Source organism: Hippoglossus stenolepis, chromosome 22 (assembly GCF_022539355.2).
Source record: "Hippoglossus stenolepis isolate QCI-W04-F060 chromosome 22, HSTE1.2, whole genome shotgun sequence".
Classification (NCBI taxonomy): Eukaryota; Metazoa; Chordata; class Actinopteri; order Pleuronectiformes; family Pleuronectidae; genus Hippoglossus; species Hippoglossus stenolepis.
The window spans coordinates 829,488-855,674 of record NC_061504.1 but is presented as its reverse complement, the minus strand read 5'-3'; the positions used below and the strand labels follow the sequence as shown (position 1 = coordinate 855,674).

General features: G+C 40.8%; 1 protein-coding gene across 1 annotated transcript in view; it reads left to right on the top strand.

Annotated features, from left to right (window-relative positions):
* LOC118101663 (DENN domain-containing protein 5B) overlaps positions 1-26,187 on the top strand; it is a 53,892-nt gene that overhangs the window by 19,804 nt on the left and 7,901 nt on the right. Inside the window, 15 exon segments of the mRNA XM_035147590.2 lie at positions 1,721-2,286; positions 2,288-2,361; positions 11,172-11,359; positions 12,363-12,932; positions 13,702-13,933; positions 16,680-16,830; positions 17,499-17,589; positions 17,834-17,944; positions 18,820-18,951; positions 19,107-19,259; positions 19,543-19,624; positions 21,264-21,345; positions 22,284-22,412; positions 23,223-23,344; positions 24,793-24,938. Coding sequence (XP_035003481.2) covers positions 1,721-2,286; positions 2,288-2,361; positions 11,172-11,359; positions 12,363-12,932; positions 13,702-13,933; positions 16,680-16,830; positions 17,499-17,589; positions 17,834-17,944; positions 18,820-18,951; positions 19,107-19,259; positions 19,543-19,624; positions 21,264-21,345; positions 22,284-22,412; positions 23,223-23,344; positions 24,793-24,938 — 2,829 coding nt within the window.

Here is a 26,187-nt window from a genome sequence, read left to right as displayed (position 1 = left end):
GACTATCTGGTCAGACAGTGTTTCTCTGAGATGTTTAGGGCCAATTACAATGACCTCAGTTTTGTCTGAATTTAAAATAATTCGTTGATAATATAGATTTTTACTGTCGCTGCTTTTAATTATGCCTCTGTGCTGGTGACAACAAGTGACAATATGATTTCAGGTTGACTGTATGTACGTACATCTGTCCGTCCATCCTATTCTCATGAACCCGATATGTCTTGACAGCCTTGAGGGAATTTCTTCAAATTTGTCTTCAAACATACCATTATTGTATTATATTGTAAGGATTTTGGAAATGAAGGGAAGGTTTGATATGGGTTCATAACTAGCCAAAAAAACTGGTTCAAGAGTGAACATTTTAAGAGTTTGAAGTAAAATAATCTGATTAAATATACAATTGCTGACTAGAGTAAAATCTTCTAGTTTGGATAGGATCTAATAGACAAGTTGATGGTTTAGATCAGGGGTCTTCAACTAAAATTGCAAGACGTCCAGAAATCAACCCTCCTCCTGGATAATTACATACGTACAAATATGCTTTCTACCAGACTTAATCAGTTTTAATTAACATTTTTATTCCAGAAAGTTGCTTTTGTAACGATACAAAATCCTTCTTAGACAAACTGTCAAAAATAAAATGCCTTTGCTGGACAAACATGAAACAAAGTGCAATGAACATTTTGTCATGGAATTTGCATAGGCCTACATTCCTTTTATCCATAAAGATATAACATCCTCTGGTGTGTGCTGTGCTGTGATACCTAAGATGTCGTCACAGAAATATTTCCTCTCTGTGTGGTAAAATCTGACATATACCAAAAGCTGTGCATTGTCACTAATATCAGTAGATTCATGAACTACTTAAGCTATGCACACTTTTAATAGCAGCAATGAGATTATCCTCTCCTTGTGGCTGAAAGGGGGATTTGTTTCTGTCAGTTCATGGCTTTCCTTTCCATTGAGAAGTGTTTCGGACACAGCATTCATGCACTCTTTAACAATGCTCCCATCTGTAAAGGTCTTTTTATGTTGCCCCAAAATCCACCGTATTCTCAGCAAACACTTGCATGTCCGCTGTTGTGCGGAGAGGGAATGAGAGGGCCCACGCAGATCGCTCATACTGGGCTTTGAGCTCATTTATTTCCCGCGTCCTTACCTTCAAAGAGTCTTCAAAGTGTCTGTGTTTAGTTTCGTAATGCCGTTTTAAGTTGCCGTTTTTTAGACCGTAACAGACTCAGTGCAAATGAGACACAACGGTCTCATTGAGCTCACTGCAGGAAAAATACACACACACTTTTCTGTCCACTCTGCTCGGAAGACTCGGTTTTCAACGTCAACTGTTGTTACTGATTATTGATAACAACATATTTTGCCTACATCTGTGTGTCTGCATCTGCGTGCTTCTCTCTACCTAGCAACCTACACAGTGTATGATAGCAACACATAGGACCCAGACTGCTCCACTGGGTTTGCTTCATTATGCCTGATTAAAAGTCTGATGTCTCTCTCACACACACACACACACACACACACACACACACACACACCACACACACACACACTTTTCACCAGGATTGCACATCCAAAAGCATGCTATCAGAATAATGGTAAAGATAGCTGGCGCCTGAATGGTGAAGATGATATACTCATAACAATTGTGGAATTGACAATAGTCTGCTCTGAGGTGGTGATTGACCACTGTTTCCTCTCTTTGCAGCTGTGTATGCCTAAAGGACTGTCGTTCCAGACGCAGGCAGATCCACGTGATCCTCAGTTTCACTCCTTCATCATCACCAGGGAGGATGGTTCTCGAACTTATGGCTTCGTCCACACCTTCTATGAGGAGGTGACCAGCCCGCAGATCTGCTCCGCCATGCAGACCCTCCACCAGATGCACAATGCAGAGCATGCCTCCACCAACCCCCATTCCTCCTCCTCTTCCTCCTCCTCCAGCATGGACTCTCTGACCAGCAGTTTAGACGAGGCTGACTCCCCCCCCTTCTCATCCACCTTACCTTCATCTCGGGCAGCAGGTGGCTATGACTCGTCACGGGACACCCTCTATGTGTCCAAAGCGTTGTGTCTGGTCACTACCATGCCATTCATGTACGCATGCCGCAACTTCCTGTCACAGCTACACAGGGCTGTTACAGCAGCCACTGCCCCCCCACTACCACTTGAGAGCTACATTCACAATATCCTGTATGAGGTGCCACTGCCTGCTCCAGGCCGAACGCTCAAGTTCCACGGTGTATATGAGCCCATTGTGTGCCAGAGGCCTGGGCTCGGGAGTAGAAAATCTGGTCCAGGTGTTCACCTGCAACCTGCTGGAGATGCAGATCCTCCTCTGCTCAAAGGGTAAGTCTTTCACAATAATAAGAAGCATAGGTCAAAACCTTGTATATGGCTGGACTGTGTGTGGTCATTAGCAAAACAGTTTGAGACGTCGCTAAATGTTAATAGATCATATCTTGTGCTCAGAAGCGTATTGATTATAGTGTTATATTAACTATGTGACTAGGATCAGCTTGTTTCAACTATTTATGTTTGTGTTGGTCCTTTCTATGCTCACATACGGTATATAGTATTTTAATACAGCTGCATTAACACTAAAGCTGCACTCACCTAGATGTTTGTGTGTCTGACAACTATTTATAAGTATGAAAAAAGTACCTGAGACGTGTCCTGTTAAGGCTACGTATTAAACATTAGTCCCTTAACAGCCATTTCAAAGCTTCTGCTTTGCTCTGCTAAAATCTGCTTGGACCTGAACTGTGTTTCAAAACACAAACTACCTGTGTTCACTCGCCAATGTTGCCTAAGTCTCTGCTAATCACAACCCACTACTTCCATGTTTGGCTGACTGCCTCTCAATCTTAACAAAATTAAAGTATTGAATAAGTCAGTCAAACATTTGATCGTGGTCTCAGTTATAGTTAACTAATGTATGCAAAACTGGCACTATAGGAACACTGATCACATTAGCATCAAAATAAGCCATAACCATCATAGATAACCTCCAAAAACAAATAGCGCTACATCTCTGAAGCAGTCCACTCAGCAGTGGGATCTGTTGCCGTGGAATATTAGATCAAAAACCTCTGAAGACAAAACAGAATGTGACTTTGTAGTCTTTAGTCTTACTTATTCCCCCCCACAGTTATTATTAGAGTAATTATGTGTTATATGTTGTTCTATGTACCTCATGACTCAGTCAGGAAAATGCCAACATACTGTGGTGTCCCTTTTAAATCTGTCCCATCAAGACACAAGAAAAATAGACAAAATGGTCTCAGATCATCAGGTAGAATCTCTGAAGCTCTCCAATCGCCCATTTTAACAGATCAGAGCAGCCGCACTTATTGCGGCTCAGCTGTAGAAGCAGCACTGCTCTTCTGGAGATTCAAGGTCTCCCCTATTTTTCTTTTCTTTTCTTTTATTATATATTCAAGACATAAATATTTACATTTTCTGTTGCCTACCCGTTTCAAAATACAAGCACTGCAGCATTTCTGTTAACTACATTTTTTAAAAAGGTTTTATTGTGAAATGTGTGCAGGAGCAGAAGATGCACAGCTCCATACTTTCAAGGCAAACCCTGTGTAAAATCATAGTGCTGGCATTAGCAGCTCCTCTGCAGAACCTATATCGGCCCGGAAAATCGGCCAGGCCGATTGGTCTATTGTGTGGTGATCACTGCTGTTATTGTGGCGTCATTTCCAACAAAACAGCTTTTTAACTGTAGCAAGACATAGACAGCAGCTGAGTGTGTGTAGGCGTGTGTTTGTTTATGTTCGCGAGTCATTGCAAGAGAGAGAGGTAGAGAGAGAGAAAAGTGAGCAGCGGAGCCAGTGTGTGTGCGTTTATACGCGAGTGCGCAATGTGATATCGTCCTTATCTGACCTTATCTTTTACGTTTTCCCTCCCTATCATACAGAAGCTATGCAATTCGGTTATAGCAATCAACCTCTTATATTGATGAATTTGGACCGGGACAAACGTGATCACTATAAGCTGTTTCCACTGTATTACGATAGTCTTCATGGGTGTTTCCTGCCGCCCGCCAACCTTGTATAATAAAAGCGCTAAGTGCCATTCAGATTATATAGTTTGAAATGATATACTACGAGAGATAAAATAACTTTATTTACAGGATTTGGAGAAAGTACATCGTCAAAGTTTAAATTAAGTATATGATTATGACCTGACATTCAGAGTTTTTCCTCAAAGTTGAATGTTGTTATCCTGTGCCTGTGTACCTACATGCTTATTTTTTTACGTAACTGTTTTCTTAAACACTCAAATTGGAATTGCTTTGAATGTAGTGGCTGATTTGTGTAGGTTTTATAAGACAGCATTAGAGATGGTCATAGCTGGGTTATCTATTTCCCTCTGTCTATATGCTAAACTGCCCACTGGCTCCAGTTGCATATTTGATGTACATTATTACTCTACATTATTATATGCGGAGAAAGTGCAAAGTGTGGAATAACTGAGCATTTCGAGCAATATCACCGTCCCTCTCTGTCTGCTTGTCATTCGAGTGAATGTGAGAGTATGCTAAGTGTGTGTTTTGGGACTTTGTTCTTTGGCCAAACACAACAATGTCAGGTTTGTCAAAACGTCTTTAATCCAATTGCAGGTGGTTGGTGGGAGTCAGAGGTCTGTCACTTTTGTGACCAGTCTTCCCTGGGTGACGATATTAAATGCAGAGCTGAAGTCTATGAATAGCATTCTCACATAGCTCCCCTGATGTTCGAGGTGAGTCACTGCGTTGTGAAGAGCAGTGGTGATGGCGTCTTCAGTAGACCTGTTGGCTCTGTAGGCAAACTGGTGTGGATCCAAAGTCTGTGGGAGGCTGGTTTTGATGTGTAGCAGAACTAACCTCTCAAGGCACTTCATGATGACCGGAGTGAGTGCGACCGGACGGTAGTTGTTGAGGCCACAGATGGTGTTCTTCTTTGGCAGTGGGATGATTGTGGAAGACTTCAGGCAAGGTGGGATGATGGATTTGGTCAGGGACAGTTTGAAGATTTCTGTGAAGATCTTTTAAAGCTGGTCTGCACATTCCTTAAGGACCCTTCCTTTCACGCCATCAGGGCCGGAAGCTTTCTGTGGGTTCACGGCTCTGAGCACACGCCTCACATCATGCTCCTGCAGAGTGATAATTATTATTATTACCACTGGTAGACTATTTGTTCAAAAGTATATGACAAAAAGTATATTTTTCCCTTAAATCGCCACATTGTAGCTGACTGAGTGACACAGGAATCCGAAGTCAAGAAAAGGTAGCGCACTGGACTCAAACCATAAAAAAGCAGTTATATTTCGTAGTGTCAGCAGTGGAAATAGAATAACACAAAAATGGAATGCAGTTACATATTTAGTGAAAGCTGTCTCTGGAGGGGGAAAGGAAAAAGAGAGTGGGCAGAACTAAATGATATGGACCAGTGCATCATTGGAAACACAACACTGCAGATTCAGGTTTGGGATGGTCACGTTGACTAGGTTGATTTTTCTTTTCTGCCCAAGTCTGTAACGTGGGAAAACAAGAAATAACTATTTGTGTCAGTAACACAAACTCAGTGCAGCTACATTAACTGCATTGGACTTGGGTGGGGGTCGCCCACTAAAAACCTAATGCCTGTCGGGTTTGGGTCGGCTTGGTGCGCAATGCCCCAAGGTCTGTGGGTGCATTGCGCACCGTGTGGTTGCATTTCTTGAGCCATCTCTCATCTCAGAATCAGAGATATACTTGTATTTCAGAATTAACAGGATACAATTGGATGGAACATTTTGACTAAAAGCTGTAGCTGTAAAACCATGGAACATTGAACAACAGACAAGTTTGCAAAAATTCAAATATGCACCAAAGCATGGATGTCATTTTAAAGATAAAACTAATCACATATTATGGTGGTTTAATTATTTTTATACACCTCAATGTGTTTTCCACCACGTCATATTTTTGTTGATGTTATTTAGCTGGATTTCCTGCATTGTTTATTTGATCATGGGATAAGGTGCTTCTCTAAGCTTCTTTCATTTTGATTTCAATACAGTCATTTTTTGACTCTTGTATGAAGCCAAAACGTTACCATTGTGCTGCTGAAGATGATCACCTAGTGTCAGCTGTTTGCTTTTATCAGTCTGTAATGAACCTAACACCATAACAGATTATTTTACACAAGCTTGTCAGTCAAATATGCTTAGGAAGGCTCTTCAGTGTGTGCAGATTCTGGTCTTATATAAGAATAAATCCCAGATAAGAAAATATTGGGGAATTTCGAAAAAAAACAAAAAAAAACGCATAAGTGGGTTTTAAGTAGAACTTTCCTCGGTAGAACGCTTGATGACTGAGGCTCAATGTGTGTTTGGGGAGAAATTCTGAACCTGTTCAGACTTGAGAGATAAAGCAAATTTAAACTTACACTTAAAGACATAGTCCACGCACCAATGTACACACACACACACGTAGGATCTCTACTTTACGGGGCGTTATCAAGATGTTTCTCAAGTGCGAGAAAACCATTTAACATGTACATATTTCATACATCTGAATTTTGTGCAAAGTTTCATCAAAAGTCAAACATTTGAAAAACTTTCAATAGGGTCCTTGCTGCGGGCTCAGTCCATAATTAATAAATGGTCAGACAGAAGAGGATTTTATGGACATATAAAATGTTCAATTTCTATGCCATCTGTAGAGCAAGATCAAGAGTGTGATTAGAACAGTGAGTGGGTTTTTTACATGTTGAATAAAAGCAGTTTTGTCTATAAGTGGATCAAATGCAGATCTAAGGCTGTCATTAGTAAGATCTACATGAATGTTGAAAAAATACTATAATAACTATCTGTGATAAGAATTAGCTCAGATAAAAAATACGCAGATTTCAGATAAAAACATTTTTTGTATCTCAATCTTTTATGTACATGGTTTAGGATTAGACTTTCAAATGTGCTAAATAAACCTTTAGGTCGAGGGGTTGATTGATAAATCAGATTAAAAATAGTTTAGGCCCCTCTACCTCTGCCTGTGCTTCGAGGAATATGAGTATCCACATGGTGAGGGGCGTTGCTTCATTTAAAACCCCATACTCATCTTTTTGCAGGTTTTGGTTACTCAGAATAAATCTAATTGATGAGCAGTAATCAGATCATTGACAAGTAGAGTTTTTGATCTGCGTTTTTGGTTCCGATGCAGTGGCTGTATTATTTTTTATTAGGCTTGTATCTATCACTCCTCTCCTGTTTACTTTTGATTTATTTAATCTAGGTGGTCAGAAGGTCGACCATAGTTTCTATAGGCTATTTGGGGGGGGACTGCCTTAATAGAAGTGCAGAGAAGCTAGACTGCAACTCTGCCTCCTGGTCTCAAAAACGTTGTCATATTTATGAAAGCCGCTCCATCCAAAATTGGATGAATGCTGTCTCTACTAATCAGACCAGGTTTTCCCCCCACAATGTACCAGTTATCTACAAAGCCAACATTGTTGTCTGAACACAACCTCGGCAACCAGCGGTGAAAGGACGACATGCGGCTGTACATGTCATCACTGGTTACCGCTCTAGCCCCAGGAATACATTAAAGGGATAGTTCACGGAAAAATGAAAATTCACTCATTATCTATTCACCACTATGCCGATGGAGGGGTGGGTGAACTGTTTGAGTCCATTAAACACTTTGGTAAACAGTGTAACTGGTGATACATTTTTTTAAACATTATAAAACAACAGAAAAAAACATAACATGCCTCCATACTGCTTGTGTGGTGTCATCCAAGTGTCCATAAGTCCCGACATTCATATTCGACTCGAAACCGCATCATTTACACCAGGTTTTAAGCCTAAAAGTACACAAACAGAAGTAGCGATGCTAGCGGATGTAGCGATGCTAACGTGCAACCCGCACTTGTCCGTGGGCGAGAGCTGTGTGTGCGTTTCCGACGTGTGCCTGGGAACGTGATGGCTGCTCAGAGGAGGATCACAGAGGACATTTAGTGTAGTAGTAGTAGTAGTGTATTCTCACCAAAATCAAGTCACACACCCAGTGTCTCCTGCTGGTTATACTTAGTTTGGAAAAATGTGATTTTGCACAGTTTTGGAAATTTTTGATTGTGAAAATTATTCAATAACTTCACTCTAATACTGTGTATCTGGAGCCTAGATGTGTAATGTGATTTTGTTGAGAATACACAATATTAGAGTGAAGTTATTATATATATTTTTGTAACATCTCTTTTCGGTTTTGCACTTTGTAGACGGTCCCTGCGCACTCGTCTCACAGCCGGCTGTACATAGAGACCAATGTTCTGTGTCCAGCTCGGAGGACGACTCCTATTGATGAAAACTGGCTTGTAGCCCGTTGTTTACCTTACTACGGTGGGAAAGAAGAGGCGTTTGGGTTTTAGCAACGTTTCACTTATGACTTATTGATCCGAGGAATCAGACTTCTGGGTCACAGAAATCATTTAAATTAAATATCAAAATCAAGTCTGGCCCCTGACCTGTTTTTTCAGTTACTATTTTCGATCTGAGCAAAAAATCCAAACTACGAAAAAGAAAGCGTTATTTGGTATCAGATTCAAAAACGAATAACAAAATAATGACTTGTCAAATTTTCCGATTTTGGTTTTCTAATTGAATATGAAAAGAACGAACGATACACGGATTTATAAACATAGTTGTTACTATTACTACTACACGAGTTTTAATCTTTGTAAAACTTATTTCAGGGTGACATCAAGGCTATGTATGAGCACTCCTTGCTAGATTAAAGCTAATGCTGTATGTTATGCAACAATAAGGGTAATATTGAATATTTGAAGGTGAAAGAAACCTTCTTTTTCACACATCATAATATAATGCTTTTGTAGTTTTGTGTCACATTCAATGGTCTTTTTCTGTCTTTTTCTGTGTGAATTAATTTCACTTCTTTAAAAAAAATCATTTCTTAAGTTATATTTAAAAACCTACTTGTTATTAAAACATTTTTGTTCTAAGGTTGTTTTTTGGGATTCAAGTGGAGCCTACAGTTTTACCAACCTGACTTTAATGTTTAAAAGGTTCTGTTCAGCTCATAAATGGGCCAGGAAATAGTTATTTTTGTGTAAGGATAACATATTTTTGTTATCAGCACCCCCGCCCCTACACACACTCACACACCCCCACACAGCATTACATGCTCAATAACTTTGCTGTTTCAACTACATTTAGCTCATTGTAAATTTGACGGAACTAGTCCAGTGCCCTTTGTCAACCTACCTGTTTGGAATGGGCTGTTTGCTTGGCCTGTGGTAATGCTCCGGAGTCTACTTCAGAATTATTCCTTGTCATTAGTGAGGCCTTCTCAAACAAATCTACAATATCCTGTCACTTTTAATTGTTTGTGTGCTGGACGCACGTGTAGGCCTTTTCATATCTAGTCTATGGTGCAGAGTGATGTTAGAAAACTGTATTCAGCCTGGTTTATCTTCAAATAGATGTTATGGTCAATGTTTCTCATAATGACATAAATATATTGCTTTATTACCGTTCATGTATGTTGCTTATATATAAGTTTGAATGATTACTGAACTGGTGTTATCTTTCCCTGCACTGTAATTTATCAGAGGATGCAGAAGAAGACATGTTCCACTCTCCCTGTTTCCCTGCCCCCACTGTCTGCAAGCCACTATTTGACTGTTTATTAAATTTGTATTAATATTGAACGAATTGCGTGAACAAATCACACCAAATTTGACACAGCACTTTCTTGGGCCCTTAATAATAATACATTAAGGTGTGAAGGCGATAAGATGAATGGTGGCAAGTTGTGCATTCCACAAACAGATTTGCGGAATTAGAAGGTAGAAAAAGTCACAAATAAGGAAGCTTCGCCTTCAGATTTTATGCATTGTTTTTTAGTGTTCAATCAATGAATGCCCATATTCACAAATCACAATTTGCCTCATAGGACTGTTAAGTGTTGGACTGAAGGAAAGCTTGTGATAGTTGATTCTAATTTGGTGGAAAGTGGAAATAAAGAAGCTTCAGATTTTCAGAATTTCTACTTGGGCTCAGTTCCAATCATGAATGAAGAACAAAGCTGTGAAGAACAGTAAAAAAGAAAAGATTCAAGTGCGGAATACAGGAAATCATGAATAACTATTGCATTGTATGACTTAAAAAAGAGGTTCCTTATGAATATGCTTTTCAAAATCAAAACATAAGTAATTATAGGCTATGTAAATTATAGTAATAGTAATAATTTAATGATTGAGTTATATATCATATAACAGTTAAAACTAAATGTTTTTGGCTGGTTATGATGTATAGAGGATCTAATGTGATTTTAGGCTAAAATAAAGCTTGAACTGAACAGGTGCCATTTTCAGTCCAGCATCGGTCTTGTGATGCATCCATGGGGACAGGTCCTCTTACACAGAGTCCGCTGTGTTTCTGCAGGAGCCCAGAAGGGACAAACCAAACACCTGCTCTAGAGAATGCCTCTCAAGTTACCTCCAGGTCACTATAGGTTCTCTATGCTTAGAAGGCATGTCCACCAATCACGCTCATTCAAAACAGACACACACACACACACACACACACACACACACACACACACACACACACACACACACACACACACACACACACACACACACACACACACACACACACACCATGACATATTGGACCCGATTATATAAAGGGCAGTTTTTTTTCCCCAAAGATTCAGAAGAAGCAGGTGGACTAAGAGCCACAGACAGGGTAGCAAAGTAAACTAAAACATTTTCATATTTTTGAATTTAAACAAAGTAAAGATAAGATGTTAAATTACATTTTTTATTTTTAGATAAAAGTTTTCTGCCCTTACATCTTTGGTAAATATAAAATTAACACAGATTTTTTTTTTTTTCACATTTACAAAAAAAGCTGCAACATTAACCCCTGTTTAGTCAAAATCAGTTAAGTAATGTAGCTGCTTAAAATGTTAACAGTAGGTCAACTAGATTCAAGTAGAAAACTAATACTAATAATGATAAAGAACTCCTCAGGCTGCAACTCAGTGATAAAGTGTTTCTTCCTCCGATCACATTATATAGTTTTTAATAAGATAAAACTGCAGAAATTCTAGATTGTTATTTAAGATCTATTCCCTCATCATAATTTTGTCTCCCTCTCAGACTACCAGCGGTTGATGACAGTAGCAGAGGGCATCACTACCCTGCTGTTTCCGTTTCAGTGGCAGCATGTCTATGTTCCTATCCTGCCAGCCTCCCTCCTCCACTTCCTGGATGCTCCTGTTCCCTACCTAATGGGCCTGCAGTCAAAAGAATGCACAGACCGCTCCACGCTGGAACTTCCTCAGGAGGTATGCAGCCAACCTCCTTGTTTTGAATTACTCCAGGCATGGAGCTCATGTTTTCATTTGTTTGTCCGTCTATCTGTGGGTTAGCAGGATTGCACAAAAATTACTGGATGGATTACGACTTGGTCAAGGGATATGATGTGGGCTTCAGTGTTTCCCACAGAATTCATTCTATCTATAGCGGTAGCAGGGGTGCATGTGCACGTACATCGCGCTCACGTACAACCAATTCCGACAGGTAAACAGACTAAAGAGTGAAAGACACGTTCTTGCCTGAGAGAGAGCTGTATTGCATGCCACATGCTCTACTGTAGCTGAAACTATGAAGTCTGATTGTCTGCGTGGATGGTAACAACAATTAATGTGTGGAAGAGAGGGAGAAGCAAAAAGACACTCCATCCGTCATGTGTACCCCGACAATTTAGGCCCATTGTAGCTTAAAAGCCTTAAGCTACACCTAAAAGCTGCACACAGCTATGCAATGCAGCAGAGCAGCAAAACACCAACATAGAGATCTTTTATAAAAAATATTATTATTATTTATCCTCTGTGCAACTTGTTATAATAAAACTAGTATGAATGATATTTATAGATGTAATGTGGTTATTAACGATAGCAGCACCAGTTAATAATAATAAATATTGCATAAATGCATCACAATGTGATTCATACCAGACGGTCTTTATGGGGAGAAGCAACGCAGTCAGACTTTTGTACAGTCGCACTAACTAAGTATATTCTGGCTGAATATTTTGCTGGATTTCTTGTCAATCGCTTAAAAAAACGCCACACTTGTGTTACTTGCGTGTCTTAAACTGAAGTTAAAACTATCTACAGGTCGCAGGCTGTACCGAGAACGAGATGGGCTCCAGTTGCACACTGATCTCGCTGTTGAACTTTCCAATGACTATATCTACAAACACACAACAATTTTTGTTTTGTTTTTGCATTATCAGAAGTGTGTATCACATATATATTGAAATATTAATATCTTTCCCTCTCCCAGGCCAACTTGTGTTTTGTGGACATTGACAACCACTACATCGAGCTTCCAGAGGATTTACCCCAGTTCCCCAACAAGACTGAGTTAATCCAGGAGCTCAGTGAGGTTCTGCTGAGTTTTGGAATTTCTGCCAACATAGGGGCCCCGCCAAGAACCCGTACCAGTTCCCCCAGAAACCCCTCCACATCCAGAAGGGAGTGCAAGACTGTCACCCTTCAACAACTGGAGGACGACGGGCGTAATGGCAACCTGGCTGGGGAGGAGCTCACTATGCTGGAGCTGCTGCAGGGGAATGCCACCTTGGAGAGACTGCATGCACTGACCGAACGCACCGGGGTGACTGTGGCCCGCGTGGATGCTCTTAGGGCGAGCGTTAAAGCTCAGGGGATTGACAGGCAGAGGGCAGCTGAGGAGGAGGAACTAAGGAATGCCAAGCTGAATGTTCAGCTGAGGGAAGTGTTTGCCAGCCGCTTCACCACCATGTTTGCTGACTATGAAGGATTTGTCATTCAGAGTGCGCCAGACCTGGAGTCGTGGCTCACCAACAGGGAGCAGATGCACAACTTCGATAAGGTAATGGAGTGAAAAAAAAAACAGAGAAAGGGTTTAATGATGAGGTTTGAGTCATTAGTCATAAAGAGAGATGCCTTTGCTTATAGATTCATGTATGTGTGTCTCTCACTGCAAAAAGAGAGGACCCATGGCCATCTGGATTCTTATGATTCTGTAAGGGAGTATTTGCATTATTTGTGCAACTGAAAACAGTTTCACTTTGAAATGTTTGGTGTCTTCTGGGTGATTAGTGATGACCCACATTCAGAGCAGTGAAGGTGTTTTTTGTGGAAAGGGCACCCACTATGCAAAATTGAAATAGGTCTGCAGATTTGTGCCCTACATTTTCACACATTTTACATTTACACATGCTTAGGAAAATACCTGTTTTTTTACCTGGAACAGACAGAGTACCTTTTAAAATAAGACATAAGGCTTAATGTGGACATAATGTAAATGAAGAGCCAACTACATTTTCCCCCTTATGTTTTATGAATATATGTGCACTGCAGTCTTAGTGTATCTTCTTCACTGTTAAGATTTTCCAGTTGCTCATGGGTTATTACAAATTCTATACTCTCAAAGGCTTTTACGATAGCTGCAGAAAGTGTCGTTTACATTAAACAACACACAGGAAGCGGATGATCACAGTGAATGATCAGTGGTAGGCGCTTTTTTGTGAAGTTGCTTTTATTTGCGACTGGGTCCTGTTTATATACATCTCTGGCTGTACATTTTGTATCTTTATGTATAATGTTTATCTCCTCGCTTGTGTTTGACCCTGCTCCAGGCCTCATTCCTCTCAGATCAGCCTGAGCCTTACCTCCCCTTCCTCTCCCACTTCATTGAGACGCAGATGTTCGCCACCTTTATTGATAACAAGATCATGTCCCAGTGGGAGGAGAAAGAGCCACTGCTTCGTGTCTTTGATGCGCGCATCGACAAGGCTCGACTCTACAATGTGCGTGCTCCCAACCTACGATCCTCCAACTACCAGAGATGCTCCATCCTTAGGGAGTCTGGTAAGCTCTGCAGGAAGAGGTGTTAGAGTTCAAACGTGTGCTTTTTATGGTTCATTTTTAGTAGAAACATGATTACAATTGTAGGAAAAGTCACTTTGCGTATGAATGGTCACGCAGCATGAAATTCTCTTTGGAGTTTCGCTTCTCTCTTCTAATGCCCCTCTCACAGCAGACAGCACACTTCCCCGCCCATCCAGAATCGCTTTCCTGCGTGCATGCATATTTTTTGTATCGGGAGAGGAGTGAAGAGAGCATCGAGAGAGCGAAAGTGAAGAGCGAAAGTGAAGAGCCCAAGCAAATTTACGAGTGTTCAGAGACGGTTATTGACAGTGTTGTTCATATTCTTTGTGAACGCTGAACCGAACTAATAAGTCTTACAAATGATGACCGTGAACGTGAGCGGCGTTCACTCCAGCGAGAGTGAACACACAGGCCCCACTAGCACACGGCGACACAGTGAGATGAGAGGAGCGTTAATGTGAAGCCAGTAAATGACTTTGTTGAAGAACAGTGGAAACAAACAGTGAAAATACAGAGTTTCCTCTCTGGTCCACAGCTGCTCAATGATCAGAAGGATGGTTTGTACCGAGCTGGACTTTCCTGTGTCCTCCCTCCACTCTGACCTGCTCTCACTTTATCTAATAAACACTCACCAGTTATAAGGAGCTGGTCAGTACATGAGGTTTACTTAGTGTCTGTTTGGATCGCTCCCTCTCCCCCTGTGATGTGAGTGTTATTGTTCAGCAAGGTTTCCACAGTCACAGCCTGGACCTCAGCCTCTGTGGTTTGCACACAATGCTATTTTTTAAAATTGTCTGTTGTTGCAAACATGATCAAACAGAAAAAGTGCACTTTAACTTATATGGTTTTGAAATATCTTTCTTAAGGATTCTTGTTGAATGCACTTCTTTGTTGCTTTGAGCTCTGTTTTTGTTAAGGGTCTTTGAGAACTAGGCCACAGTAGAAAGGGCTACCTTATTTATTTTAATTAGTTAAAAGCTTCTCAGTGCAGTTGCCTGGTCTAAAAATAGAAAGTTTGCTAAATGTAACTTGATTGTGATTTCCCCTTTTCGCATGCAGATAAAAAAACACTTGTACAGTGATCAAGAGGAGATTTAAAAATATCGAGATATATATCATGTATCGTGATATAGCCGATATATGCTTGCACTCACTGAAACCGTCTTACTAATAGTGTTCAGTCAGGAAGTTTAACAATGTTCATCTGGCTCACAGGTTCACTTGTGCATTTAAAAGTCACGAGTTTTGTTGTGTAAAAATACTGTCAGTTTTCCTTTCTGAGAGTGGGAAGATGTGATTGATGCCAATGTCATGACTGACATTAATTCGGAAACAGCCTGTAAATTCCTTTGGACTGATGTGTCAGAGAGATGAGTAAAACAACGCTGTTAGCTGTGTGGAACAGAACAGGCAACTACTGCATTAATCTTCAATTTGGCTCATTGCTTTCCGTTTTAACTTAGATTATCTCTCCACCCCGAGATGTTCACTACATTGTCTTTATTTCCATTTTGTGATGTGTGTATTTGCGCATGTCGTCTGTCTGTGACCCATGAGTTTAATTTTCAGACGATGGTGTATGCAGGTACCCGTTTACCCGTACCAAACAGTAGTCAGCCTTTTCCTTTACCTGCCCTCTACTGTGGCCACGGCATCCTCTCGCTAAACCAATGGAGAATAATGCTGCAGCAAAACAAGATCAGTGGATCAGGGCAACTTAACTCAGACAACAAGCACAGTCGCTGACAGACAACAGAGGAGAATGTGGTGTGTTTGATGTTGCTGCCATGTGAGGAGAAGATAAATCAGGTGAAGGACACAGAGCCTGAGTGAGTGTGTGGATCTCTGGACACTAATGAATGGATCAGAGGAGGAGAGAGAAACATGGGCAGAGGGCAACCTACCTCGTTCTTTGATTCGTAGTGTCTAGAGACTGTTTTAAAGTCAAGCCAGGTTTTGGAAAATAAGTAGCTGTGGCAGCATATTGTGATTTGTTTTGTTTGGTTAGGAGAACGCTTGTTTATTACAAATTAGGTTTCTCGTGATCTTGGAACATGCACCATTGCTAAAAAGAAACTTGACCAGGCCAGAAACAGGAAAGAGTTTTTAACAATGTCACCATTTGCGTTGTTTCCTCTTCCAAGTTTGCTAACCCACTTTGTTTGTTTGTTGACTAACTGCTCATGTTTGTCACCCTTTCACACTTTGTAATCATGACAGCACTGTGTAAATCCAAGTGCAACACTGTGAACATCTTCCAGGAAAAACTGTCGGACATTCTCCCCATATATGCAGTCTTCTCATTGGAGCAGCATGAACTGCTTTTAAAACCCTTCCATTTACATTAGAAAGGAAGAAAAGATTATCCATCAAATATAATCAAAGATGAACAAGCAGAGGCTGAGATCCATCTATTTTTATTATAGATACAAACACTTTTTTTTCTTCACACCTCCAGTTTATGACACAAGCATTCTGTTACAATTTTTTGGGCTGGGCTGACATTGTTTTTAAAGTTTGTAAACTACTATGGAATTTGCCCAATTTTCTATACAACGATGAACCTTCACCTTAGATTTGAGGTGTTCTTTTACAGCTGAATGTTCATTGAGATATTATATTGTCCCGACTGAAGCAACTACGTTTGAGTATTCTTACTCCCAGTGTTGTCTGAAAGTATTTGACATGAGAACTTTGCAGTAAACATATTCTGTCTCCCCTGCAGCTCAGGCCATTGAGCAGCGGCTCATGAAGATTGACCACATAGCCATCCACCCCCACCTGCTGGACATGAAGTTTGGTCAGGGCAAATATGAGCAGGGATTCTTCCCCAAACTTCAAGCTGATGTGCTGAACACTGGGCTGATCAATAGCAAGTGAGTCGACCTACCTTTCTTCGTTAAGCCGTTTTCAGACATGACCTGCTGATAAAGTCCAGACCCAATTCTCTGCATAGTTTGCCTTTCACAATAATAATAATAATAAATAATAATAGCTTGAATTTATATAGCGCCTTTCAAGCAGCTGGGTTCAGCAGACTGAGGCAGGAAGTAATGTATTAATTCCGCTGCGGAGATCACGTGATTTTCTTAACAAAACAAAGGCAATGTCTTCGGCTCGTATCACCACAAACTCTCTTGGCATCTTCATAGGTGTGGATCCGCTTTTTAACCTGGAAATATTTGTTTAAATTTGTTGTTTGTTTTTTCATCTGTCGCGTGTTAGAAGCGTCCTCAACCCCCGCACTCGCTCGCAGTGAATCCAGCAGGGGGTCCCCTACTGTGTTCACACATCGGATTCTGTGGACTTCTGCTGACTTTATACTAGGGGACCAGGCGGAGAAAGTCCGCAAAAAATCCAGAGGCTCTAAGCGCGTTCATTGCATGTCTGAAAGCAGCTTGAATAACACCAGGCATCTATTTGATGAAGCTCTGATCAGAATCAGTGAACCAGTGAACACAGTGAAGCAGCGTTTGTGGGGTTTCTTCAGTTGAGTGGCCAACAAGTTGTAAGAATAATCAAATTGACCATTTTTGATCTACAGGTGGTTTCATAGGACAGCGACGGCACAGCGAAGGAAAGACCACAGCATACAACAAACAGAGCATCTGAACGCTGATAACGACCTGAAAGAGGTAGAAGAGCTCCTCAGAACCCGTCCTCTACATGCCCACTCACCTCACTTGCGCTACAGCTATATATTTTCTCTGTGTCACGTGGTATTTATATTTAAATTTTTAGTTTTAAATAGTTTTTTTTAATCTTTTTTCTTCCTGTGCATGCTGCCTTCTCTGCTTTCTTTTTCATTTCCTTTCGTTTCTGTCCTCACCTGTCTGCCTGTGTGTGTTCGGTTCCGTTTGCATTCGTTTCCCTCCTCAGATGGTTGAGGGCTGTCTGGTCCAGCAAAACTCCATGGCATTTTGGGAGTGGGACATTGCGCCCCCTCTCTCTATCAAACCGCCTAAAAAATCCGCCTCTGCATCCTGCCTGGTATGTGAAGGAGTTGCCTGTGTTGAGGAATCCCTTTCACAGACCCCCCCTCCTGCCCTGTAGCTGTCCATCTAACACTGGCTGGTCCTGACTACTCCATTAAACTCTAACATATTTAAAAGCTATCTTTTTTGGTGGTCAGCTTTCACGTCAGTGACAAGTGCCTCATCTTTCCTGTGGCTGCTTCACAATAAAAGCCAATCTATGTTTCACACATTCTTGTAGTTCTATCTTAGTGAGGACATCCATAGGCATAATGCATTCCCTAGCCTCTTACTCTAACCTTAGCCATCACAACTCAATGCCTAACCCTTAACCTAATTCTAACCCGAAAACCAAGTCTTAACACTTAAACAACCATTTGAAAAAGTGAGGACAAGCCAAAATGTCCTCACTTTCCAAAAATGTTCTCACTCCGTAGGGTCTCTGCTCAAAATGGTCCTCACAAATATATAAGTACAAGTACACACACACACACACTCTTACCCACCTTTAGAAAACCTTGCTTTCATTCCTCCACTATACCATCACATTTCCTGTCACCTCACATGGGACTCCTCCATTGAGATTTTCACAGCTTCTCAGTGTCGGTGAAAATTCATGTGAACAAAGGGAATTTGGTTGCTGTGGGTTTAATCCTTTTCACAGATTGAACACACAGCATAGTTTGTGATAGACGGAGGCAAACAAGCGAGACACAGCAGGTTCAAATCAGATTAGTCAAAACATTTGGTTTAATGTCTTTAATGTGTGTTTATTAGATATAAATAAACACGTTACTTCAAATGCAAAAAAAAACAACCTCAGATGAGCTTTCAGATTCGTCCGAGTGTTTGTCGAGCTCACTAACTGGCTCTCTGATGTTTGCTGATCAGAAGTACATGCAGGAGGCCCGCAGCCTGGGGAAGAATCTTCGACTGCCCAAACTTTCGGATCTGTCTCCTGCTGTCATTGCCCAGACCAACTGGAAGTTTGTGGAAGGTCTACTCAAGGAGTGTCGTATGAAGGTGAAAAAACCCCAGCAATGTTCCTACACTTATAAATGACTTGAGATTTATCACTATAGTAGCTTATGTATGTAGTTTTCTCTCAATTTACAAGAATTGTATTTATTTCCTTATCCGTCAATCCATTTTCTGAACATGTGCATGCGTGTGTTCAGACCAAGCGAATGCTGGTGGAGAAGATGGGCCGGGAAGCTGTGGAGCTGGGTCATGGGGAGGCCAACATCACTGGCCTGGAGGAGAACACTCTGATCGCCAGCCTCTGTGACCTGCTGGAGAGGATCTGGAGTCACGGGCTGCAGGTCAAACAGGTCAGTGCAAACACACAGAGAGAAGAATGAATGGTACTGTCTCTGTCCACTGTCTTCTACTTAAACCTAACATAAAGCCAAGCTGAAGACACATGCATGCTGTCAGTATAACCCTGCTGCAGTTACTCATATATTTATATAAACATTGGATATTGAGCCTAAGAGGTCATTGCCTAATACATCTTCTTTTAGAACACCTTGTTTTTTGAGTACTACAATAGTTGTTATTGTGTGTGTTTATTGTGATTCTGTTTTTCTGATGGACACCTCTCTAACCTCCCAGGGGAAATCCGCCCTTTGGTCCCTCCTGCTGCACTACCAGGCCAGAGAGGAGAAGCTGGAGGAGCAGCACACAGAGTCATCATGTAACACACAAACAACTTTTTATATTTGTGTTTGTGAGGACACTTTTTGACATTGCAATCCCTTGCCTCTTACTTGGGTCCTGTTTCAGAAAGCAGGGTTAAGAAACGGACCTCTTGGTTGACTGGTGTAGGTTTTGATTTAAAAGCTGCACAAGGTTTTCTCCTTCGTGTTCCACTTACTCAAATTATTTAGATTCAATCTACATCTATATGTATCTACAGTATATATGCAAGTGTGTGTGTTTGTATATTTTTCATTTTTAGAAACATGCAAACCAATAGTCCTAGAATGTGCTCAGCAGGAACTGAAGATGAAACACATAGAATTTAATTACTTGCCATTGTGATTAGTTTAGTTCACCCTACTGAAAAAATTGCATTCAGTGGTTACATTCAACAATGTGACATATAGTGAAAAAATATCTGACTTCATAACACTGCCCACATTTAATATTATTGAGAAGCAGCATCTCGAAATTTGTGTTTGACTTAAATTTATATATTGGAAAAATTATGATGTGGCCTTCACATAGTTGTAAAAACATAATTCAAATGAGGTGGGCCAGTGTCCTTGGTGAATTTACAATTTCACTGTGTGATCTTCATCTTTGAACAGTTACTGATGATATAATCTGTCTGGTCTTCTGCCATAACAGACCTCCATGCAGCTCTAAATTGTTTACTCCACGGATTTTTCATAATATGTTAGTGAAGAACACCACCCGTTAATGTTCCTTACAGGAGAACAAAGACATCGTGTCAGCTGCCACAGAAAGATAAGATACATAGAGGCCTATTGATGTTTACACGTATTAAACAGTAGCTAACTCAATCATACAGTTGTATGGTACCATAATAAATCTAGCACCTTTTTTCACAAAGGGATATTGGACATTACATTAAGGGAGAGAGTACACCCATGTCCACAGCACAACTGATCTTTGTAAGATAAGAGTTAAGATAAGTTACAATGAAACGAAGTAGCCCAGAACTGTAAAATGTATTCCTGGTGTTCACATAGCTCCCTGTGAAGCAGCTGTACAAGGTGTAAAGACATTTTAAACATCAGATTTAGATGTGGATCATATAAGGATGCAAATGCAAAAGACACAAATAGAAAAACACCTGGTGGAACATTAGGTGGATTATTAGTAAGTGATGGGTCAATCTGAAATTATTGCAGCATATTTTGTTTCTGACTGAAAAGATCACGCTATATCTGACACCTCCTTCAATCTGAAGGCTCCAGCTAAAGAACAGGAAAATCTCTGGATTATGGAAACCTGCCAGCGAGCAGGTTAACTTCACTGAGTATATTGCCATAGCAACTGACTCCGAGTTGAGAACTGGCTTTCTGAAACAAGCCCCTGACCTTATACACGTCACATCAAATCTAAATGCCTTACCTCAACCCTTACCCTAAACCTAATCTAATTCTAACCTAAACCCCTAAAATCGGTTATGAACCCTCAAACGGCTCTCTGAAGTTGTGAGGACCGGCCCAAATCTTCTCACACCATAATGTCTATGACTCAAGTTGTTTCTAAGTGCAGACACACACACACACACACACACACTGTGTTCTTGTCTCTTTAACACAGCGTCACACATGCATCATAATATGTATTTCTCCTAACAGTGTCACGTGTTCCTGAGAGGAAGAAGTCTGACTGTTCCATATCAATGCCATCACTCCGTGTGTCTCTGTTACAGGACATGAGGTACATGCTGCTGTCCTCTGAATTCCCAGATTCTCTCTCTCTTGACTGTGAATTCTGTTTAGTTTTTTGTGCAGTTCTGGAAATTCAGAATCACAAGTAAATAAATGTTTGTCCATCTTGCAGTAATTTGCTGTTCCCAGGTCAGGAACAGCATTTCAGTGCAGCTCAGTTTCTTTAAATGTATATATATTTGGTTAATCTCAATACAACTTCCATCATCACAGACACCGATGCAGAACTGTCGCAATGCACCACATACACAATAATGGTGGTCGTCAAGGCCTTATGGGATTCAAGGTTACACAGGAATGACCAGCAACATGTTTTATTATGCGTCTGTGCCGGCAACAGCCAGGGTCCGGAGGCATAATATTGTTGGGTTGTCCGTTTGACCATACATATGTATGTCCATCCCATTCTTTCAAACACGATATCTCAGGAAAGCCTTGAGGGATATATCAGGAATGCTCAAAAGGTATTTCATTACATCTGACACAAAAATTATCCTGAACTCAAGGATGACCTGATTAGAATTTGGTGGTCAAAGGTCAAGGTCACTGTAAACAAACAAAAGCCATTTTTGACCTCTTGTACGCAACAATACAAGAATTTCTATTAATCCTGCACAAACATTCATTTAGACACAAGGATGAACTGATTAGAATTTAGTGGTCAAAGGTCAAATGTTTCCTTTTTTGGCCTCTTGAATGTGATATCTTAAGATTGGCTTGAGGGAATTTCTTCAGATTTGGCACAAATTGTCACTTGGACTAAAAGGTGAACTGACTACATTGACAATAAGTTGACTGTACAGTTAGTATATAGTATAGATTAGACACAACATCAGGAAAAGCAGGAAATCACTAATCAAAATAAAAATTGTATTCAAGTGTCTCTATTCTCGTGAGCTTTCCTCACTCTATCATTTGTCTCCTCAGTCATATCCAGAGGATGTCAGAGATTAAGACAGATGTAGGCCGAGCCAGAGCCTGGGTACGTCTGTCCCTGGAAAAGAAGCTGCTCTCTCAGCACCTCAAACAGCTGCTGTCCCGACAAGCCTTAACCAGGTGAGCATGCCACATGATCCACCCAGCTCACACACACTCACTTTGTTTTGTTGCTGCACTAATAATATTCTTGCATGTTTGAAAAGATGAGTCCGTCGAAACCAATCACAGCAATGCAGAAATGAAGACAATTTCAGTATTATATCAAAAGTGTGACATCCCTAAATTTGAAATGATAGTGAACTCAGCAACTTCTTCCCAAGTTAGAAATAAATCTCTAATTCTTGTGGATTAAGGTCATGTTTAGGGTTAATCAGGGTTGGGTAAACTGTTGGGATTAATCAAAGGTGGGGAATCGAACCAAGTATTAATTTGAGAAACCAGCTAGTTTGTCAGCTCATCCATTCAGTCGTTTCTCCTCTGAAGGTTGATCATGCTGTTTGCTTATAGTTGAGCTTTAAGCATAACTCCCTTTGAGTGTGGTGTCTTTTGATCTGTTCACATAGGGGATAATGTGCTGCACACAGCTCTTCTATTGAATATGATTTTACCCACTTGAAAAAAATAAAATCCAATATTTCCACTGGGAAGTGAGACTAAAAATGTACCTTGGTTCCTTCCTTTGATACTGTGGCCATACAAATATACCTATGGGCACTGAGTAGAATAAAAAGATTCTCCATTCAATGTGAAACTGCAGCCGGTTAGAGATAGCGGTCCTTCATATGTTGCCCATGTTGCATTTGCGTTCACAAAGCTGAAAGAATGTGGCTGCATACGAGACGCACTAAGAAACCATTTGAGTGCATTATGATAATTCTGTTTTCCGTTATTTGAGCATGACTTGACTTCTGTGTGCTTTGCCCACAGGAAGCTGTACAAGCGTTATGCCTTCCTGCGCTGTGAGGAGGAGAAGGAGCAATTCCTCTTTTACCTGCTGTCTTTGAATGCCGTTGACTACTTCTGCTTCACCAGCGTCTTCACCACCATCAGTGAGTTCTCCCTCAGCTACTCGCCACCTCTGACATTGGCTCAGATTCACTCCAGTATTTATGTTGAATACTGAAAACTATTGAGCAATCTCAATTTTAAACATAGATTATGAAACATACAATGATCTCATATAATGTTACCTTTTTCAATGTTGTGGCTCATCAGTGTTTGACTTAGTAAAACCATGAAGCCATGAAAAATGCGTGAAAGTACAAAAAATGGTTTAAATCACATCACTGATGGTTCAAGATAAAACTCTTTAAAAAAACAACAGAGGTTCTTTATGTTGTTTAAAAAATGTTAGTATCATATTGAAACTCTGTTTCAAACTATGTTGATCTTTTATTTATATATAGTGCATGTATAGAGGCATTTTTGTGTGTGTTAATTCCGTTTTTTCCTGAGACCCGAGCTCTTTCACCAGAGAATAGTTCCTGAACATCAGGGGAACAACTCCAGTGGACTTATTTCCATCATTTTTGTGTTCATCAGTGGAATTACTGGACATCTGGTCAAAGGTGCGCTCCCCTTTGCTCACTCAGTGAAACCAAGGTGCTGAGGCGCTCATGCGTCGTTCATCATTTCTCTCCAACATTCATTCAATGGGTAACAAACTGGACGAACTTCGGTTAATGGTGGCTAGAAACAGAGACTTTTCTTCATCCTCTGCCTTGTGTTTTACGGAGAAGTGGCTGTGTGGGTCAACACCATACTCTGCGCTGCAGCTGGCAGGCTTCCAGCTGTTCAGAGCAGACATCACCCTGTTTGCCTCCCCAGTGGGGAATGTTGGGTTATACCGCTTCCTGGGCACCTTCATCACCCAGGACCTGAAATGGGAGCTGAACATCAAAAAAGCGCAGCAGAGAATGTACTTCCTGCAACAGCGGAAAAGTTCAACCTCCCAAAGATGGTTAACTTCTGCACTGCCATCATCGAGTCCATCCTCACCTCCTCCATCACTGTATGGTACGCTGCCAAGGACAGGGTCAGACTGCAGCACATCATTCACTTGGCCAAGAAGGTGATTGGCTGCAACCTGCCTTCTCTCCTCCTCGCCAACTCCAGGTCTTTTACAAACAAGGTGGATGAGATCGGAATGAGAATAAGGATACATTTCCTCATCGCTATGCATCCTGGAATCAGCTGTGTAATGGTGTGGTTTGATATACCAGCCAACTTTAAACCTGTATACATTGAGTGACATGTTATTGTCTCAGATGGGGTGTTCCATTTACAGACAATAGGAGGAGTGGGAGGGTATGGATCTCTCGTACCTGTATAAGATTGTCTTTAAATTTTTTTTCATGTGAATAAGTTGAGTATGTTGATCTTTGATGTTTTCCCATGTGTTTGTTCTAAGTTTGCATCTAAAAACAGTAAAAGCACAATGTATTTTTCAGCTCAGTTTTGTTCACTAACTTTGGCACTGACATGTTTGTCCCTTCAGTGATCCCATATCGAGTCGTCATTATCCCCATCAAGAAGCTGAGCAACACCATGACCACCTCCAACCCCTGGGTGTGTGTGTCAGGAGAGCTGGGGGACTCGGGTATCATGCAGATCCCCAAGAGCTTCCTGGATATGACATTTGATGTGAGTACTGTGACCTTTGGCCTCTCATGCTGAGCACAGACTTGGTTTTGATGTGCAGGCATTGAGTTGTGTGTCAGCCTCTTAGGCCTCATCCTCAGCTCCACTGGTTTTGTTCACTTCCTTTCTCATGCATGCTATCACCTTACCAGTAGTTTGACTTTCGCCTTTCAAAACAAAATGAAAATGAAAAGCCTAAATAGTAGTAATAAAATTCAGGTCCCTCAAATTCAGATCCCAAACATGGGCCAAAAGTATCATCCAAAACAATCCATTAACAATACACTACAGAGACAGTGATTATTTATATTCTTTAATAAAAGGGTTGTACTGCCTCTAAATTCCTCAACACACCACACACGCATGCAGCGTGGAAATAATAACATTGTAGCTCTTAAAGACAAACAAATCAGTTCAGCTTCCTCTCACTGTGCAGTTCGAGTTTTCTCTAACACTGCATGTCTGTGTGGGGAACTTTCTTTTGTTGCTTGCATGAGAGTTCTTGTCTTGTTTCTGTGATTCCCACAATGTTTATTGTCCATCTCCATCAGTCTGCTGTAAGGCTTCACACACACATCTTTGCCTTGTTCTAATTAGAGGACTTTCCCACCTCCCTCCATCCCATTATTTATCAATCAATCACTCAAATTTTATTTGTATAGCCCATATTCACAAATCACAATTTGTCTCATAGGGCTTTACAAGGTTTTATCCCTCTGTCCACCTACTTCTTTTTGTTCACTTGCCCTTTTCCCTGTTTGTGCTGTTGCCATGCAGTCAACCTGCTTTTAGCTTGGACTAGGTCATCAGTGGTTTGTTATGTGCCGAGTATTTTTAGAATTGAACACCACCTTTTCTTCGAATGCAGTTCCACCCTCGACTCTAAATACTATGGAAGCCCATTTCCGCCTCTGTGATATGACTTAGTATCTCATAATTATGAGATAGTATCTCATAATTATGACTAAGTATCTCATTATTATGAGATAGTATCTCATAATTATGACTTAGTATCTCATTATTATGAGATAGTATCTCATTATTATGACTTAGTATCTCATTATTATGAGATAGTATCTCATTATTATGACTTAGTATCTCATAAATCTCATTAAAGGTCCGGTCTTCCTGTATGTGTCGGCGTCTGTTTCCGCCTCACTTCCCCTCTGACCTGCGCTCACTTTACCTTTTAACAATAAACACCAGCACTGATCACAAGTTATTAGGACACGTACAGGACTGACGTTTACTT